This window comes from Leuresthes tenuis, unplaced genomic scaffold (assembly GCF_036924035.1).
Source record: "Leuresthes tenuis unplaced genomic scaffold, fLeuTen1.0.hap1 SCAF_11, whole genome shotgun sequence".
In the NCBI taxonomy this organism is placed as follows: Eukaryota; Metazoa; Chordata; class Actinopteri; order Atheriniformes; family Atherinopsidae; genus Leuresthes; species Leuresthes tenuis.
This window is the reverse complement of record NW_027325365.1, coordinates 1,597,501-1,618,130: the sequence shown is the minus strand read 5'-3', so window position 1 is coordinate 1,618,130 and position 20,630 is coordinate 1,597,501. Positions and strand designations below refer to the sequence as shown.

The following is a 20,630-nucleotide window of genomic DNA, read 5'->3' as shown; positions in this document are numbered from 1 at the left end:
CCACATCTCTTAAAAAAAAGCCACATTCCTTCAGAAATGCTTTCCTCAGAGAGAGAAATTAACAGGTTGAGATCATTTAATCATTTCCAAACTGTTTTCTGCAGTTTTAGGATGTTAAACTTTAATGTGTTTAATGGTTGCTAAAGGGAAATAAGATATTTCATACTTACTAACAGAAAGTAAAGTGTTGTTAATGACATTTAAATAGTCAGGACACAATATTTAATAATATAACAGACAGATAAAGCAGAGCAGCTGCAGTGGTGAACTGGACCGTTTTAAAGTAAGATAAAGACGATAATTTCATGCAAAAAGTGGACAGTTTCCTTAAAGAAATCTCGACTTAAGCTTTACGATAACAACCATAAAATAGCATAGTTGATTAATAGCTAATTTGTTTCTCTGTGCAGGTCTGATAAAGTAAATAAATCCGATTGATCTGGAATATCGGGGCTCCTGATCCGACACCCAGGCCTCCAGATAAATTCACCTAAACGCAGTGAGACGTGGACCCGAGCTTCCATTCTGCTCATTACGTGAAGATTGGCCATCGATTTTACAATGCCTGCTGCTGCACACTCCATTCCGTCTTCAGTTCCTTGTTTTTGACAAAGTAAGCTGTTTTTGAAGGCCTCATTTGGCCCTTGTGTCTGGAAGCAGCTCCATCAATAACAGTGAACCCTCTCTGAAATTTAAATCAGTTTAAACCGCTTGGTGCAGAGTTTAATAAACACCATCAATCACATGCAGCTACAGTTTATGATAAGAACAAATGAGGCCCAACATAAAGCTAAGATTAAGTTTTTTGGGGGCCATTTTTAAAGCAGAATCTATCCGTTTCCTTTCTAATACATTGATCTGTACTGCCTCCTGTGGTTCATGGAAGAAGGAGGCCCGAAATGCATCCACATTTTGAAGCAAAAGCTTTGCAAGATGCACGGTCCTGCTTTTGTGTTTTAGTCACTGCGCTGGACCTCCTCCCAGTTTCTGTGACAACTCAGTTCAACCGGCCAGCTTCACCGGCACAGAGCGGTGCTTCTTTCATGCATTTCTTCCAGAAGGTTCTCTTTGTGCCATGCAGCTGGAGTCTGAACAGCTGCTTTCCAGCCCTGACATAACTGGAGCTAATTACAGCCCATCAAGGTAGTGCCTGGCGTCCGAACATGCACGCCATTTCGTGGAAGAGGTCCAGAAGTGGCGCATCACTTCTCTAAAGATGCATGAAGAGTCTGATCCATGAAGCAGCTCAAACACATAAAAAACACAGAGAATCCGGCGAGTTTTGCACAAACACACTCGGATCTCAGAGTCAAAAAGTCTCAGACCAGTTCAACCGGGATGAATCCCAGGATGAATCCCAGGATGAATCCCAGGATGAATCCCAGGATGAATCCTAGGATGAACCCCAAGGATGAATCCCAAGGATGAATCCCAGGATGAATCCCAGGATGAACCCCAGGATGAATCCCAAGGATGAATCCCAAGGATGAATCCCAGGATGAATCCCAGGATGAACCCCAGGATGAATCCCAGGATGAAACCCGGGATGAATCCCAGGATGAATCCCAGGATGAACCCCAGGATGAATCCCAGGATGAACCCCAGGATGAATCCCAGGATGAACCCCAGGATGAATCCCAGGATGAACCCCAGGATGAACCCCAGGATGAATCCCAGGATGAACCCCAGGATGAATCCCAGGATGAATCCCAGGATGAATCCCAGGATGAATCCCAGGATGAATCCCAAGGATGAATCCCAAGGATGAATCCCAGGATGAATCCCAGGATGAATCCCAAGGATGAATCCCAAGGATGAATCCCAGGATGAATCCCAGGATGAACCCCAGGATGAACCCCGGGATGAATCCCAGGATGAATCCCAGGATGAATCCCAGGATGAATCCCAAGGATGAATCCCAAGGATGAATCCCAGGATGAACCCCAGGATGAACCCCAGGATGAATCCTAGGATGAATCCCAGGATGAATCCCAGGATGAATCCCAGGATGAATCCCAGGATGAATCCCAAGGATGAATCCCAAGGATGAATCCCAGGATGAATCCCAGGATGAATCCCAAGGATGAATCCCAAGGATGAATCCCAAGGATGAATCCCAGGATGAATCCCAGGATGAACCCCAGGATGAACCCCGGGATGAACCCCGGGATGAATCCCAGGATGAATCCCAGGATGAATCCCAAGGATGAATCCCAAGGATGAATCCCAGGATGAACCCCAGGATGAACCCCAGGATGAACCCCAGGATGAATCCCAGGATGAACCCCAGGATGAATCCCAGGATGAATCCCAGGATGAATCCCAGGATGAATCCCAGGATGAATCCCAAGGATGAATCCCAAGGATGAATCCCAGGATGAATCCCAGGATGAACCCCAGGATGAATCCCAGGATGAAACCCGGGATGAATCCCGGGATGAATCCCAGGATGAACCCCAGGATGAATCCCAGGATGAACCCCAGGATGAATCCCAGGATGAACCCCAGGATGAATCCCAGGATGAACCCCAGGATGAATCCCAGGATGAACCCCAGGATGAATCCCAGGATGAATCCCAGGATGAATCCCAGGATGAATCCCAGGATGAATCCCAAGGATGAATCCCAAGGATGAATCCCAGGATGAATCCCAGGATGAATCCCAAGGATGAATCCCAAGGATGAATCCCAGGATGAATCCCAGGATGAACCCCAGGATGAACCCCGGGATGAACCCCGGGATGAATCCCAGGATGAATCCCAGGATGAATCCCAGGATGAATCCCAAGGATGAATCCCAAGGATGAATCCCAGGATGAACCCCAGGATGAACCCCAGGATGAATCCTAGGATGAATCCCAGGATGAATCCCAGGATGAATCCCAGGATGAATCCCAGGATGAATCCCAAGGATGAATCCCAAGGATGAATCCCAGGATGAATCCCAGGATGAATCCCAAGGATGAATCCCAAGGATGAATCCCAAGGATGAATCCCAGGATGAATCCCAGGATGAACCCCAGGATGAACCCCGGGATGAACCCCGGGATGAATCCCAGGATGAATCCCAGGATGAATCCCAAGGATGAATCCCAAGGATGAATCCCAAGGATGAATCCCAGGATGAACCCCAGGATGAACCCCAGGATGAATCCCAGGATGAACCCCAGGATGAATCCCAGGATGAATCCCAGGATGAATCCCAGGATGAATCCCAGGATGAATCCTAGGATGAATCCCAGGATGAATCCCAGGATGAATCCCAGGATGAATCCCAGGATGAATCCCAAGGATGAATCCCAAGGATGAATCCCAGGATGAATCCCAGGATGAATCCCAAGGATGAATCCCAAGGATGAATCCCAGGATGAATCCCAGGATGAACCCCAGGATGAACCCCGGGATGAACCCCGGGATGAATCCCAGGATGAATCCCAGGATGAATCCCAAGGATGAATCCCAAGGATGAATCCCAGGATGAATCCCAGGATGAACCCCAGGATGAATCCCAGGATGAACCCCAGGATGAACCCCAGGATGAATCCCAGGATGAACCCCAGGATGAACCCCAGGATGAATCCCAGGATGAACCCCAGGATGAACCCCAGGATGAACCCCAGGATGAATCCCAGGATGAATCCCAAGGATGAATCCCAAGGATGAATCCCAGGATGAACCCCGGGATGAACCCCGGGATGAATCCCGGGATGAATCCCAGGATGAATCCCAGGATGAATCCCAGGATGAATCCCAAGGATGAATCCCAAGGATGAATCCCAAGGATGAATCCCAGGATGAACCCCAGGATGAACCCCAGGATGAATCCCAGGATGAACCCCAGGATGAACCCCAGGATGAACCCCAGGATGAATCCCAGGATGAACCCCAGGATGAACCCCAGGATGAACCCCAGGATGAACCCCAGGATGAACCCCGGGATGAACCCCGGGATGAATCCCGGGATGAATCTCGGGATGAAACCCGGGATGAATCCCGGGATGAATCCCAAGGATGAATCCCAGGATGAATCCTAGGATGAATCCCAGGATGAATCCCAGGATGAATCCCAGGATGAACCCCAGGATGAACCCCAGGATGAACCCCAGGATGAATCCCAGGATGAACCCTAGGATGAATCCCAGGATGAATCCCAGGATGAATCCCAGGATGAATCCCAGGATGAATCCCAGGATGAACCCCAGGATGAATCCCAGGATGAATCCCAGGATGAATCCCAGGATGAATCCCAGACATCCTGCTAAAGAATCTCAGCTCAACCTTTCATATCCGGTCTCTCAGCCTTCGTATAACAGAAGGTAATCGGGTTAAAAACATTCAAATTGTCAAAGGATTGACATTCTTGTTCATTCCTGTGCAGATGTGGAAAATATACGACATAATGATCCTGATACAGAACTAAAGCGTCAAATCATACGATTGTTTAATGCAGTCAATGAAAGGCAGATATAACAGTGATGGATATCAGGACTTGGCCAGCGGATCTTCCCGTGTTGGACTTTAAATTAACATGTTGGACTTTAACTGGATTGTATGAAGGAGTCTGGCTTTTGAATTATGAAATTACAGACATTGGAGAAGTGAGACTTTGTGGTACTTTGGTTTAGATATGAGAAATACTACATATGACACAGTTTAGCCTTTAACTTCAGTGAAAACAGCACTTGTTCTGGTCTTAGCGTAACCCGAGCAGCTACTAAACATTATGACAAAGAGTAATATCCAGCTTCACTTTACTCTGGTAATCTCTTCACATGGATTTATTAGTATGAGCCTCATCTCCTCCAGAATGAACCCCAGAAATCCTACTGCAGAGGCATCAGATGAACACGGAGTTCAAGAATCAGCAGTCCTGGCAAGATGGGAATCAATAGCAAGTGGAGAACTATTACAGGACCATTACAGGGAAGTGTGTGCTGCCTGACTGTGGGACAGGGATGAGAACAGATGGGGGGGGCATGAAGACATGTGGCCGTTAGGATACTCGACTTAATTTCCATTGACTTGCCACCTTTCCTATCAAGGAGAAGCCTGAGAGTACATGTTGCACACAGATTTCTGACACACACACCAGCTTCTGGAGATGCAACTGCTTCCATGTGCAGAGACAGTGAAACAGTGTCCTGCTGGCAGGCCAGCATTAAACCACCGCTCCTTTCTGCAATGAAGGGTGCTGTGTGTTCATTATATTAACCTCCCAGGACTGATCAGTCATGCAAGAAGTTTACAGAGCAAAAGGAGCCTCATTAAATGTTGTTCCGACGCGGTTTCAGGCCAAGCTTTAAGGATAACCGGAGACAGGACAACACACACGGTACTGCAGAGCTTTATGGAGCGAGTACAGATAACTAGTTGAACTGTTCTTCTCCGCTTTAGAAGGGATGAAGCAGTGCTCATGATCTGCAAAGTAAAAATAAATTAAATTGCTAAACATAAGAAAGATCAGACCAAAGCTAACCCAACATGCCCCCCAGCTCCTGGTGCAGGCCACGGTCATCTCCCACCTTCACTACAGCAACGCTCTCCTAACTGGTCTCCTAACTGGTTTCCTAACTGGTCTCCTAACTGGTCTCCTAACTGGTCTCCTAACTGGTCTCCTAACTGGTTTCCTAACTGGTCTCCTAACTGGTCTCCTAACTGGTTTCCTAACTGGTCTCCTAACTGGTCTCCTAACTGGTCTCCTAACTGGTTTCCTAACTGGTCTCCTAACTGGTTTCCTAACTGGTTTCCTAACTGGTTTCCTAACTGCTCTCCTAACTGGTCTCCTAACTGGTCTCCAGCCTGTGAAACCTCTGCAGATGGTCCAGAGCGCGGCGGTGCGTCTGGTCTTGGATCAGCCTAAAAGAACACGTCCCCCCTCTGTTCATTGAGCTCCTCTGGCTGCCCTTAGCCGCCCGCATCAGATCCAAGTCCCTGATGTTAGCTACAAAGAGCTTAATGGAACGGCTCCATCTACTTGAATGCTCTTGCAAAGGCTTCTGTCCCAACTGGGTCCCTCCGTTGGTCCCAGGATTGTCGTCTAGCAGCTCCTACACCACGCCTAAGACAATCCAAACTCTGTTCATGTGTCGTCCCACGATGGTGGAATGACCTACCGAGCGCTACCAGAACAGGGGCGTCCCTGTCTATCTTCAAGAAGCTCCTGAAAACCCAGCTCTTCAGAGAGCATCTCCTATCCCAGCACTTACCTTGTACTTCCCTCCCCCCTCTATCTCTGCACTTTATCTTTCTGCTCTTCCTTCTATGCCTGCACCCTATCTCTACTCTGTCCCCTCTGACAGAGTCGGACTCCTGGGTTCCTTCTATGGAGCTTATTGTTAGCTTTTATAAAGCTGCTATATCTTCATTTGTAAGTCGCTTTGGATCAAAGCGTCTGATAAATACAGAAACATAAACTTAAATTAAATCTTCTAATCGTCTAAAATCAGCAAAGGTCCAGAGAAGGCTGCCTGGATCTAAACTGAGATCTTCCCTCTGAAAGAGTCTCTGGGGTGTTAAACAGCAACAAACTAATAGTAATGAGATGCAACCGAGTTTAAAACGAGCTCATTTGACACATCTGTTATAATCAGTTAAATAAAGGTTTTAAATTCACCGTAAATGACTGGATTCTGTTTCTGGGCCTGTTGCCTCGCAGTTTAACAACATGCCACAGGTGTGTGGACCCGTCTGAGGTCTCTTACTGCAGAACCCACTTCTCTGGAGATGGGCCCACAGGACCAGACCAGACCAGAACCAAAGCATATCACTGACAGAAGGGTCCCCAAATAAAATCTGAGACGAGCTAAAGTTTGATGCACGGCTTCCCACTGAGCCAACAGGAAAGGAACGAACCAAAGAAAGAGGGGAAAAACAAAAAGAACCTAAAATCTTTCATCATCCACCCTCAGCCGCATCAGCTGTTTAAAACAGATTAATTTGCCTGATCTTCATCGCTGAAGTGGAAACACAAGCAGGAACGTTCCAAGAACTGTGGACCTGTGGGACTTCCTGGAGCTAATTAGCTGCAAAGGGCTGCTGAAGGCGCTCGATAGTTCAGCGGGGACCGGCTTCTTCCTCGCTCACTTCACTGATTCAGGTCATCAGCTGAGAATTGTTACTGAGGGATAAGAGGCATCTAATTTGGGACTATCTGGTTTAACTTCACCACCTCATCACCACACATTTTGCCTCTTCCTTCCCCATGAGCATTTCAGGAAGGATAAAAAGCAGGTAAGCTCCTTCTTTGTCCAAATTAACCAGACTCTGGACTGAAATGCAGGTTCCACCGAACCTTACAACACAGAACTGCATCAGAACACAAAATAAACAGAAGTCAGTGATATTTTAAGGCAGAATCCTGCAGGACGGCTGCAGTGAGGCTGACTTCAGCAGAGAACAGGAGTGAAGCTGGGCTGGTTAAAGTGAAACGATACGGCTGTTTTTCCCTGCTGAGGTGAAGCGCTTTGAGTTTCTTACATGTGAAGATGACAAGGACCGTGCGGAGCAGCAGGTCGACAGCCACCTCCCACCTCGCTGACACGCGAGCCACGACAGGAGGGATGAGGATCTCTGCTGGAACGTAGAACTGCAGGGCGAAGGTGATGAAGATCCCGAAACAGTAGAGCAGCTTCACAGCCTGGTATGTCCTGTAAAGCAGAAACACGATGCCGAGAGAAGGATATCATTCAGAAAAGCCGAAAGAACACAGGCTTTAATTAAAAACTACAAACTGGAGACTTCCTCATCCACCATAGTCCTGCAAAACAGCAGACATTCCCTGTTGAGATGTCACTAATTGCAGTCTTTGAGTTTTAAACCTCACTGAAGATCCAATCTGTCCCGCTAATTAGTGCAATCGGTCCAGTCAGAGCTGAAAAACAGCTGAAAAAATACAAAGACGCCGCTCTCCTGCAGCTGTGATGATAGCAAAGATCATCTGCCTCCCTAACTTTAGCTAAAATAACTGCAGATTTATCACCAGCTTCATGTCATTATGAGCCGAGCTCTGCAGAGTCGGTGGAAAAGTTTAAACAAAAAGAATATTTAGACGTTATTACAGGACAATAATCACCAAAAAAGAGGCTGAAATGAATGACATGGAGCCAGAGTTACTTACCAGCAGTTTGGCAGGTTGAGAGTGATGCTCCCACCTATGTGCTCCCCAAAGCACATGTAGCCGATGGTCCCGAGGCTGATGTAGAGGAAGGTGACGATGCCCATCCCCAAATACAGAACCAGGTTGAAACTCTGAGGCCTGTGCATTTTATTTTCCAGAGGAAGCACCTAAAGATGCAACAAGACACAAACAGAAGGATAAGAAACAGTATTATTTCACCTTTCAAAGTGTAGAACACCCTTTAGCTGCAACAACTTCAGCTCATTGAGGTTTGCAGCTTTGGTTTCTGCACAGCTCTCTTAAGGTCCCACCACAGCATCTCAGTCAGGCTGAGGTCTGGACTCTGACTGGACCATTGCAACACCTTGATTCTTCTCTTTTTCACACATTCTGCTGTAGATCTGCTGCTGTGTTTGGGATCTTTGTCCTGTAGATGAGCCAGTTTCAGCCCAGCTTTAGCTGTGGGACAGATGGCCTCACATTTGACTCTAGAATACTTTGGTATCCAGAGGAGTTCATGGTGGACTCAATGACTGCAAGGTGCCCAGGTCCTGTGGCTGCAGAACCAGCCCAGATCATCAGCCCTCCACCACCGTGCTTGACAGCTGGTATGAGGTGTTTGTGCTGATCTGCTGTGTTTGGTTTCCTCCAAACGTGCTGCTGTGCATTAGGACCAAACATCTCCACTTTGCTCTGGTCTGTCCAAAGGACATTGTTCCAGAAGTCTTGAGCTTTGTTCAGATGCAGCTTTGCAAACCTAAGCTGTGCTGCCATGTTCTTTTTAGAGAGAAGAGGCTTTCTCCTGCAGCCCTTCCAAACAAGCCATCCTTGTTCAGTCTTTTTCTAACTGTGCTGTCATGACCTTTGACCTTTAACATGCTAACTGAGGCCTGTAGAGTCTGAGATGTAGCTCTGGGCTTTTTCACCTTGGGGTGAACTTTAACCTTTAACATGCTAACTGAGGCCTGTAGAGTCTGAGATGTAGCTCTGGGCTTTTTCACCTTGGGGTGACCTTTAACCTTTAGCATGCTAACTGAGGCCTGTAGAGTCTGAGATGTAGCTCTGGGCTTCTTCACCTTGGGGTGAACTTTAACCTTTAACATGCTAACTGAGGCCTGTAGAGTCTGAGATGTAGCTCTGGGCTTCTTCACCTTGGGGTGAACTTTAACCTTTAACATGCTAACTGAGGCCTGTAGAGTCTGAGATGTAGCTCTGGGCTTTTTCACCTTGGGGTGACCTTTAACCTTTAACATGCTAACTGAGGCCTGTAGAGTCTGAGATGTAGCTCTGGGCTTCTTCACCTTGGGGTGAACTTTAACCTTTAACATGCTAACTGAGGCCTGTAGAGTCTGAGATGTAGCTCTGGGCTTTTTCACCTTGGGGTGACCTTTAACCTTTAGCATGCTAACTGAGGCCTGTAGAGTCTGAGATGTAGCTCTGGGCTTTTTCACCTTGGGGTGACTTTTAACCTTTAGCATGCTAACTGAGGCCTGTAGAGTCTGAGATGTAGCTCTGGGCTTCTTCACCTTGGGGTGACCTTGCTGGGACGTCCACTCCTGGGAAGATTGACAGCTGTCCTGAATGTTTTCCACTTGTGAATAATCTTTCTCTCTGTAGAATGATGGACTCCAGATAGTCTGGAAATGGCCTTATAACCCTTCCCAGACTGATGGGCAGCAGCAGCTGCTTCTCTGAGATCATTGCTGGTGTCTTTCCTCCTTGGCATCGTGTTAAAACACACCTGAATGCTGCAGAGCAGCAAACTGGCAACAGACAGCAATCGAGGAAGAAGACATTACAACAATCTTGGCATCTTGGCAGTTTCTCAGTTAAAGGTCTCATCTTTCCAGGCTGCAATAGCTTTATTTTGGCATCTGGACAATAAAGTGAAGACTAAATCTGTGCTGACATTTCAGCAAAAGACCACGGCTTCCTTGTTCTGCACTCAAAATATCGAGAAGTGTTGCTTTCACTCCACCACACAGGGTGGTGTCCAATGAATACCAACGAGCTCTTTGTTTCTGCCGGCATCTTCTGCAGAGCTGTGATCAGCGTTCCCTGCAAAGAGCAGCTAAAGATAACATTCCCCCTGTAATCTCTGCTGATGTTGTCCTGTTGGGCAGCATTTCAAACTATTTATGCTCAGACATAAGCCATCATTTTCATCTTTAACTCAGCCCACTGTGCACTGACGCTAAATGCTAGTCATATGAGGCTGTTTCACCTGTTTTGGTCTGCAAACAACTATTTAAAACACAACAAGCATGCTTACAGCTCGAAAAGCTGCACTTAAAGAACAAAATGCTGCTGTGGAAAGGCCGAAATGTGCAAATATTTCTCAAGATTTATACAGCTTCTAAACGTCATTATGAAAATAAAAGAGCTTGAATTCGAACAAACCAATTCAGACACTCCCTAAAAGAGTCATTTGCATGTGAAGTTAACAGCGAAGAAGCCCGATTTTCCCAAATCTAACACACTCATTGGTGAAGAAGAGAAAATCTGTTGAAATGAGGTGTAAAAAATAACCAAAGTGGTCCACGCTGTAAGTTCAGATCAAAGGAAAAGAGAAAAGGTTTGCATGAGAGGCAGAAAAGTGCGTCAGCATCAGATAAACTGATCAGGATGAAGATCAGGAGGATGCAGATGGACGCTGGCAGCCATCAGAAGCCTAAACCAGCACCAATCCTGCTCCAATAACACAAGAATCTGGTTTTAAAGCCTCATCTATGAACATTACACACATCTGTGGTTATTTACTTCAGAGAATAGAAGAAACACTAATGATCAGAAACTAAATCGGAAGAAAAGAAACATCAGGGTTAAACTGATGGTGTCTAAAACATGTGCAGGAGCGCCTTTTCTTTCCTCTTTGGACTCACACCTCAGTTCAGGTGCAGGAAAAGTGTACAAACTGTTTGGTTTTCCCGTCTCTACGGGCTCTGCTTCCCACAATATGCTCCAATAGAAGGTGCCTGGTGGAGGGAATCACCAGCAAATGGAAAGTTTCCCCTTTCAGCGCAGCTATCTCATCACAAGAACATCTGTCTGTGACTTGCTCCATCCCACGAACCCGATGCTGAGACACTTAAACTCCTCCACCCAAAGGAAAGGACCCATCCTGCCGGGGGGGGCAGCCTTTGGCTCTGCAGCAAACTGCTTCAGGGCAAGCTGAAGGTCACGAAGAGGCCGACTAAACCACATCAGGGATGCACCCGAGGATCCCAAGCAAGTAACCTTCCTCTCCCCACCCGACTTCGCCTCGAGAGCCTGTTAAATGAGCATCAGAAACCGTCTCCTCGGCAACAATTCAGCTAAAGTCAACAGAAAAAGCTGCTTAGACGTTTAAAAGGAACCTGCCTCTTCTGTTCCTGCTCTGTTAGCTTAATCCCTTCCTCAGCAAACTATCATAAAGCCGAACAACGAAGACTCCACAGACGAAGAGAAGCTGCTGCTTAGACAGGAACAGCAGGCAGAAAGTGTGTGATACATACCACTCCGATCCCTTCAAAGGCAAAGATGGCCGTCCCAAAGAAGAGAGGGTAGTCTTTCAGTCTGCCGACCTTTGGCAGGATGGTGGGGTTTGTGATGTTCTGTAGGGGGGGGGAAAGAGAGCATTAATCTATTGGAACACAAGGCTCGTCTGTAATTTGTTACGGCTAAATAGCAGACAAGTGTTTCATATCCGACCAAATATAATCAGAGGTCAAGAGGTCTTCTGCACGGATAATTGGCAATTGGATTAAATGAGCCGCTGAGCCAAGAGGACACCCCACCTCGGGCCTGTTGAGCCCATTTACTGTCCAACATTTACTGTCCAAAGCTTGCAAATGACCACATTTTGTAGCGATTATCTGATAAGATAAGCAGGATGAGATATGATGAGCTGTCGCTGCGTGCAGAATAAAAGGAACCAGGAAAATCAAAGATGATGTGAGCCATTAAACATCAGTGAAGATGTTCAAAGAACATCCTTCTGTTAACCAGTGGCCTTTAATCTGAATCTGGCAGAAAGGGAAAGAAAAATGTGCAAATATAATTCCTTAGAATGACTCTCTAAACCACAGGTGTCAAACTCTGGCCCACAGTGTAATTATATTTGGCCCGCGAGGCAATTTCAAATTAATATTAGAGCTGGCCCGCCAGTATTATACGGCGGCAGCGCTGTAACACCGCATTCACCGCTTATACTACAAATCCCATAATGCTCTGCGGTTGTTTTGGCGCGTCAATTAGAACAGAGGCAGACACGCCCCCTCCTCTGTGTCAGTAGCATCTATGCTAGCGGTCTTCTTGCGCACCCCGTGCCTCTTCGACCACACTTCGACCTCAAACCACAGCTGTCACTGTTATCCTACCAAAAAATGGCCAAAAGAAAGGCAGAAAATAGAACTTTTCTGGACAGGTGGGAGACAGAATATCTGTTTATGTAAAAGACAGACCTGTTTGTCTTGTTTGTGGAGCTAACGCGTCAGTAACTAAGGAGTAACTAAGGAGTAACTAAGGAGTAACTAAGGATACAATATTAGACGACACTATGAAACGAAACACCAGGACAAATATAAGGACCTGGAGCCAGAAAGTAAAGGAGATGAAAAGAGGTTTATGTTATTTTATTTTCACATTTATTAGCCTGTGTAAGAAGCTAATTTTGACATTTACCTCAGAAGGCTGCAAACAGAAAGGAGGCATTACATTTTTATTTTAATTTAATTTAATATGCCATTGATATGTTTTTATTATTATTATTAGCAACTCAATTTCGCACCCCTGGACTTTAAAGTTATATAAGCCTTGTTCAGTATTCATTGTTAAATCAAAACTTGTTGGGTTCCATATTAAAAGGTTCATTTGTTCAACCTTGGCCCGCGGCTTTGTTCAATTTAACATTTCGGCCCTCTGTGTATTTGAGTTTGACCCCTGCTCTAAACGAAGGTCAGGATGAGGAGCCATTAGAGCTGAAATATAGACGTGGAACCACACGGAACAATGAAGCCACACTGTTTGCATGCTCCAGTTTTCCAAAAAGTTGTTGCTCAGGTTGTTCATCAGCCACCAAACACCTTCCGGGCCACACTTCGGGAGGTTTCTGATGCAAGAAATTGCTTCATTTCAGGGCTGCTTCTCAGAAAAGGCGGCCGCTATTCATCTGTGAACTGCAGAGGCTGCCTGATGAAAACAGGTAAAGTGGAAACTTGGTCTCTACCTGTTGTCCTGTTATCCATAACAATGCCAGAATCCAATCTCATGTCTGAGCTGAGAGGGAAAAGTGAGGGTTTGAGCTGGCTGGATGAGTCTTAAAGGAAAGAAATCATCATGTCACTGAAAAACATTTCCTGTTGGGTCTCAGAGACAGAAGTTTCCAGTGAGTGGAAGGACACTTTATATGTGGGTATGCAGTAAAAAGCTCAGATCTGAGCTGCCACTGCTCAGAGAAACAGAACCGTGAAAGAATCTGACATCCTTCATCTTTTTATGTCTTTATCCAGGGAGCCAACTAAAACTATACTGATAAAAACTCTTTAATGCCTGGTGAGGGACTCGGTGGAAGGAGAAACCTTCAGAAACACCACGAAATGTTCAATAAATGACCAAAATCATTTAAAAAAAAGACAAAGCTCGAGTCGCCTCTCGTTTCTTTTGAAGGAACCCGAGTGAGCAACAGTTCTCCAGGCTTTCTGAAGCGCTTTCAAAGGTTTTCTTTGGACACTGGCTGCTTTTTCATCCTTTCAGTACGCTTACTTAACAAAAATCAGACAAAACAAAGCATCTGAAAACCAGATTAACAGAAGAATGTGGTTCAAACATGCTCTGCGTCCAGTCCTTGCACCTGAACCTTTGATCACTCTTTAAACATAGAAGAAGAAGACACCTGATTTAACATCACATGACCGATTTAAGATGGCGCCGCTCTGCTCGGTCTCCGTTTCAACTTGTGCTGAAAGTGCAGATTTCAAGCTATGAACCAGTTTTTAAATTCTGTCGACAGGCCAAGAAAAACCAGACTTAGGATGAATAATTTACTTCCTCCTGAGTACCGTCATCACGGTGCAGGAAGAAGCGGTAAAAACGGGCTCATCTGAGGAAAAAAAGCTTTAGATTTGATGTTTTTTGTGTGATTTTAGGTCCAATGTGTCAAAATTAAACTATTAACTGTAAAAAGTCACAGTTTTTAAGGTGAAATGTAAAGTAGTCAAAAAAGGTCAATTATAGTCTTGACCCCAGAGGGTCAATTAATGAAAAAAGGCTCCTAACTCAAGGGATGAACCAATTTAAAGTGTCCTGATCAACAGTTCTGCAGCTTTCTGAAACCTTTAAAGTGTCCTGATCAACAGTTCTGCAGCTTTAAACCTTTAAAGTGTCCTGATCAATAGTTCTGCAGCTTTCTGAAACCTTTAAAGTGTCCTGATCAATAGTTCTGCAGCTTTCTGAAACCTTTAAAGTGTCCTGATCAACAGTTCTGCAGCTTTCTGAAACCTTTAAAGTGTCCTGATCAATAGTTCTGCAGCTTTCTGTAACCTTTAAAGTGTCCTGATCAACAGTTCTGCAGCTTTCTGAAACCTTTAAAGTGTCCTGATCAACAGTTCTGCAGCTTTCTGAAACCTTTAAAGTGTCCTGATCAACAGTTCTGCAGCTTTCTGAAACCTTTAAAGTGTCCTGATCAATAGTTCTGCAGCTTTCTGAAACCTTTAAAGTGTCCTGATCAATAGTTCTGCAGCTTTCTGTAACCTTTAAAGTGTCCTGATCAACAGTTCTGCAGCTTTCTGAAACCTTTAAAGTGTCCTGATCAACAGTTCTGCAGCTTTCTGAAACCTTTAAAGTGTCCTGATCAACAGTTCTGCAGCTTTCTGTAACCTTTAAAGTGTCCTGATCAACAGTTCTGCAGCTTTCTGAAACCTTTAAAGTGTCCTGATCAACAGTTCTGCAGCTTTCTGAAGCTCTTTCAGAGTTTTTCTTTGGACATTTTCTGCTTTTTCCCTCATCTTCAGTCCTTGTTCCTGAGCATTTTCAGTGTTTTTTCTTTGTTCAGCCACTGAACTCTGAGCTATGACCCATTCAGGCAGAACAAAGGCTCCTAACTCAAGGGATGAACCAGTGTTGTGTCGACACAGAACAGACAACTTAGCAAAGAAGCCATTTTAAACTGGATCTTTAGGCTCTTTGTTACCAGCAGCCTGTCACAAAGACACATCATTTGTTCCCATTTCTTTAGCTGCATCTATGAAAAACAGCAGAGAAAACACAGTTTGACAGACAGAAAATAGGATTTCTGCAGCAACAAGGTGATTCCCAAAGAGCTATTAGCTGAAAACTTGGCATATCTCAGCATGGTGTGCAGTGTGTCCTTAAAACATTTGAGGAAACTGGACAAGTGGAGGACAAAAGAAGAAGTGTCAGGCCTAAAAAACTATCTCCAGCAGATGAACAGGATCTGAAAGTGATGTCCTTAAGAAAGAGGAAAAAATCCAGCTGTGACCTGACAGGACCTGAGAGATGCATCTGGACCTTCAGCTGATCCATCTACTGTTGGCCCAAGCCTCATCAGAAATGGGCTCCATGGAAGGGTGGCTGTCAAGAAGCCGTTCTTAAGGAAGCAGCTTAACTCTGATTTAAATCTACGATGCCACAAAATGAGGCCAAGATATGCAAATCCTGTTTCCATCTGACAATCTGCATTTCTGCCCCATGAGGTTTAAAATCTGAGTGATCTGGAGTCTTGGACCCATAAATAACACACTGATGAGTGATGCTGTGGTTACCGTGAGTGAGTAGAAGTAGATGAGGACCAGACTGGCCGACATGACCAGGTTTGCGATCAGTGAGAGGGGAGCAAGGTATTTCAGGTTGGGGGTGTAAACCAGCAGGATGAAGGCAGGCAGGAAGCAGAGCATGTAGAGGCGGGAGTCGAAGCTGGGAACCAGGACCTGGGTCTGGTTGGAGTAGTTCATTTGGCAGCTGAAGGTGGTGGCGTTAGCTGCTTCCACCACCTGGGAAAAGTAGGAGAAAAAGAGAAATCAGTCTGAGAAAAGGCAGAAAAAACACAATAAAGCAACACAATGTCTGAAGTAAGAGCTTCTGCAGACAAACAGGAAGTCAGAGAGCCTTTACCCTGGAAGATCAACACTAATCACCACTCTGAATGCGCCACAGTCTGATCCCGGCCCTCCCATCGATCGGCACCAAGGCCAAGCAGCGTGCAAACATGATCATCTTCAACCCATCCCACCCTGGAAAAGGACCCTTTGAACTTCTTCCCTCAGGCAGAAGGCTGAGATCCATAAAAACCTGACACAGAGGCATTAAACGAGCTCCACGTTTCAACTGGACAGGTACTCCATTGTCACCCGGCTCCTGTCCGTCTTTCATGTCTGCACCGTCCATTTTCCCTTCACCTTTCACCACTATCCCATCATTTATCTTTCTGAAACTCTTCAGCTTCTGTGTTGCACTTTCAGGGCAGACTCTGCTGTTGAAACAGATTCTGATGTGTGGTATTTAATTCAACCCTGCCTGAGATGTTCTGTGACGGCTCAGAAGGAGGCCGACAAGCAGAGCGATGCTACCACCTGGTGGTAGGAAGCTGTACTGCACAAACACAACTCCAAACACACATGGAGGAAATTACAGTCTGTTTGAAGAAGATCAATAAGGTATAAAAGACTTTCGGGGTCAAAAGTCACCCAGCATTCCTGTGACAGCCACATATGGCTGGGAGGGAGATAAAAATGCAGAAGTGAGACTTTGCATCAAATTCAGTTGATGATACTCAGATGTTTTCGGTTTAATCTTATCCCACAACGACCTGAAGCGCCTTCTAAATGAGCTGCTGCACCGGGACGCGTTTCCTGGAGTTACTTTCCCCCAAAATCTTTGATCCCTCATCTAAAAAGTGACACAAAGTTCAGAGAAACTGCTGCGTCTGAGATCTTTTCAGCTGGGAATCTTCTCCTGCTGCGAAGGAAAACTCCAGACTGTTATTGACCTTTTTACTACTATCTCTGGAGATATTTGTACTTTGAGAGCATTCACATATACCGTCCTGCTCTTACATAACTACGGAAACTTCCACAGAAGCTAAAGAACCCGAATGTGATCCTCCTCTCTGAGCTGAAGCCATCAGTCAGCTCGATATGCTTCTGTTTGTGCCGTGGTTTCCTTTGGCTTGCAGAGCCGAGCAGATGAAAGGTCAGGACGCTGCGACCCGAAGGCCGCGCCGACAGAGCAAACAGTCTGCCCCCCCGCCTGCCTGCAAAACCCAGGCCTGTGTGAGTGTGACAGTGAGTGAGAGCAGGACCTGCTTGACGTTGTCACTGAGGAAGACGAAGTAGACGCAGCAGAAGCCAATCTGGGTGATGATGAGGAACAGATTCACCGTCCGCCTGAAACAGACAGAAGGAGAAAGGTTATTCTGCTGAAGCAGGGCCACAGTCCAGTTCAGCTTTATTCACCTTTAATGGAACCCAGAATAATGTGGATTAACAGTAAGAAGTTTTACATTATCAGGGGAAATAACTTTAACTGGAACTCCTCCAGTCTGGGGGATGATGGGACGACCGAAGGAAAGACTGAAGGCGTCAGTTAAAATATCCTCAGAGATGAAGAAGGTCAGAGCAGTGAAGGCAAAGGTGGAGCAGAGTCTGTTTCATGCCAACAGAGGAGCTCCACCTTCTGGCAAAGGAAGCAAAGCCGGGGCGATGACTTCCACATTCAGCTCCAACTGGATCAGAACTTTAAGGCTTCAAACGGCTGAGAACAGAGTTAAATCCATCAGTGGTAAACTGGCTCCAACGGGGGGCTCACACCAACAGCAGCGTGAGCGGCCAGCTGCCGTTCGTTTTCAATGTCAGCTGGCGTCCATGAGCGGCCGGCGTTGAGTTTCATGAGCTTTAAGAGTTGAGAAAGGCTCAACTTTATGCAAATGAGCAGTGATGCGACACGACGACAGCCAATTAGGGCCGATCTGGATTCCGAAGGCGGAAAAAAGGCAAAAAAAGATGGAAAAAAGGCGAAAAAAAGGCAGAAAAAAGGCGGGGAAAAAAGGCAAAAAAAGATGGAAAAAAGCGGGGGGGAAAGGCGAAAAAAAGGTGGAAAAAAGGCGAAAAAAAGGCGGAAAAAGGGCAGAAAAAAGGTGGAAAAAATGTGAAAAAAGGCAAAAAAAAGATGGAAAAAAAAGCGGGGGGAAAAGGCGAAAAAAAGGTGGAAAAAAGGCAGAAAAAGGCGAAAAAAAGGCGGGGAAAAAAGGCAAAAAAAGATGGAAAAAAGCGGGGGAAAAAGGTGGAAAAAAGGCAGAAAAAGGTGAAAAAAAGGTAGGAAAAAGTTGGAAAAAAGCGGGAAAAAGGCGGGAAAAAAAGGTGAAAAAAAGGTGGAAAACGGCAGAGCGCAAACACAAAGAAACACAAAGAAGGCCCAGAGTACGATCCATGGTGAAACTCTGGTGTATGGATGGATTATTATATATATCTGCTAGTTGCTATACATATAAGCCCCGCCCCTTTGGCCTCTTCCGGCGGCAGAAGAAGCAGAAGCGGCGGGTTGTGAGCCCCCGTAAGGTGAGGCTTACTGCTGGTTAAGTTTAGGCCTCCATACCTAAACGGTACCGAATCTGTGAGTCAACGGGTTCATTACCAGAACAACCAGAAGAACCAGAGGACACAGGGACACCGTCTGCTACCCAGGAAGAATTATTCTGCTTCCTGAACGTCTCGCTGTGAGCCGAAGCAGCTCCACGTTGGTCCTGCTGGAGCGTTTTTATCTGGAGTTCAGAGCATAGCTCTGACTGTGGGGATTTAGGAGAGAAACTTCAACATTTAAAGCATCTGAACTATGACCTCAGAGCCTCATCAGCTGCTGTCGGGTTCCTTCTAAAGTCTCCTCACTGAGCTTCATCACAGCTGAAAAGGTGGGAGATGCTTCAGTGATCATCTCTACGCTGCGTCTCACGTCTTCAACCAATCAGGCTGTGACAAAACCACGGAAATGAAGAGGAGAACAGCTTAAAGCTGAGCCATGAAGAAGCTCATTTAAACGTCTGAGACCGGCGCCAACCGAGCTTCTTCTCCGGTTCACTGGGAACCACAAAGAGCTCCAGAGCGGTTCCAGCAAACAAGCTGATCCTGGAGCAGCCAGCGGCAGAGAGTTCCCTGAAAGTCTTTCAACAACTCTGACCTTTGACACTAAAGTGGCGCCCGACTCGTCTCAGCTGTAGAAACGCTGCTAAATTCCCTCCATTAACCCGGTCCATGCTCGGCCAGAGCCTGGAGAACCTGCACCATCATTAGGAAACACTCTTCTTAGGCAGATGAGTTTATTCTTTAAACCTTCAGTTAGAAGAAGAATAACCTGCTGCTGGAGGGAGCCTCAGACACAGATCTGAGCTGATAAGAATGAATGAATAACCTCCTTTATCTTCATGTTAATGTGGAGAATATTAACACTAAAGCACCTTTTCTACTGTTCTTCTTGTCCTTTTCTTCTCAGAGGCGCTGAACGTTTCTTACCTTCCCCACTGAGAATGTCTCCTGAGCCACGAAACGTTCTCCATCCCGTACTGCATCACCTCCCCGTAGCTCATGGACGGCCTGTTCATCCTGAAAGACAGTTTTACAGAAAAGATTCAGCTTCAGCAGCAGTCAGTGAGAAACTAAGTGAACCCCTGATCCAGCTGCCATGTTCTTTTTAGAGAGAAGAGGCTTTCTCCTGCAGCCCTTCCAAACAAGCCATCCTTGTTCAGTCTTTGTCTAACTGTGCTGTCATGACCTTTGACCTTTAGCATGCTAACTGAGGCCTGGAGAGTCTGAGATGTAGCTCTGGGCTTTTTCACCTTGGGGTGACCTTTAACCTTTAGCATGCTAACTGAGGCCTGTAGAGTCTGAGATGTAGCTCTGGGCTTCTTCACCTTGGGGTGACCTTTGACCTTTAGCATGCTAACTGAGGCCTGTAGAGTCTGAGATGTAGCTCTGGGCTTTTTCACCTTGGGGTGACCTTTAACCTTTAGCATGCTAACTGAGGCCTGTAGAGTCTGAGATGTAGCTCTGGGCTTCTTCACCTTGAGGTGACCTTTAACCTTTAGCATGCTAACTGAGGCCTGTAGAGTCTGAGATGTAGCTCTGGGCTTCTTCACCTTGGGGTGACCTTTAACCTTTAGCATGCTAACTGAGGCCTGGAGAGTCTGAGATGTAGCTCTGGGCTTCTTCACCTTGGGGTGACCTTTGACCTTTAACATGCTAACTGAGGCCTGTAGAGTCTGAGATGTAGCTCTGGGCTTTTTCTCCTTGGGGTGACCTTTGACCTTTAACATGCTAACTGAGGCCTGTAGAGTCTGAGATGTAGCTCTGGGCTTTTTCTCCTTGGGGTGACCTTTAACCTTTAACATGCTAACTGAGACCTGTAGAGTCTGAGATGTAGCTCTGGGCTTCTTCACCTTGGGGTGACCTTTGACCTTTAGCATGCTAACTGAGGCCTGTAGAGTCTGAGATGTAGCTCTGGGCTTCTTCACCTTGGGGTGACCTTTAAC

General features: G+C 46.1%; 1 protein-coding gene across 1 annotated transcript in view; it reads right to left on the bottom strand.

Annotated features, from left to right (window-relative positions):
* slc36a1 (solute carrier family 36 member 1) overlaps positions 1-20,630 on the bottom strand; it is a 52,435-nt gene that overhangs the window by 20,938 nt on the left and 10,867 nt on the right. The window contains exons 6-11 of the mRNA XM_072395133.1: positions 19,615-19,704; positions 17,412-17,496; positions 15,877-16,104; positions 11,611-11,709; positions 8,117-8,283; positions 7,477-7,646 (exon numbers count right to left, since the gene is read on the bottom strand). Coding sequence (XP_072251234.1) covers positions 7,477-7,646; positions 8,117-8,283; positions 11,611-11,709; positions 15,877-16,104; positions 17,412-17,496; positions 19,615-19,704 — 839 coding nt within the window. The remainder of the gene's footprint in view (positions 1-7,476; positions 7,647-8,116; positions 8,284-11,610; positions 11,710-15,876; positions 16,105-17,411; positions 17,497-19,614; positions 19,705-20,630) is intronic.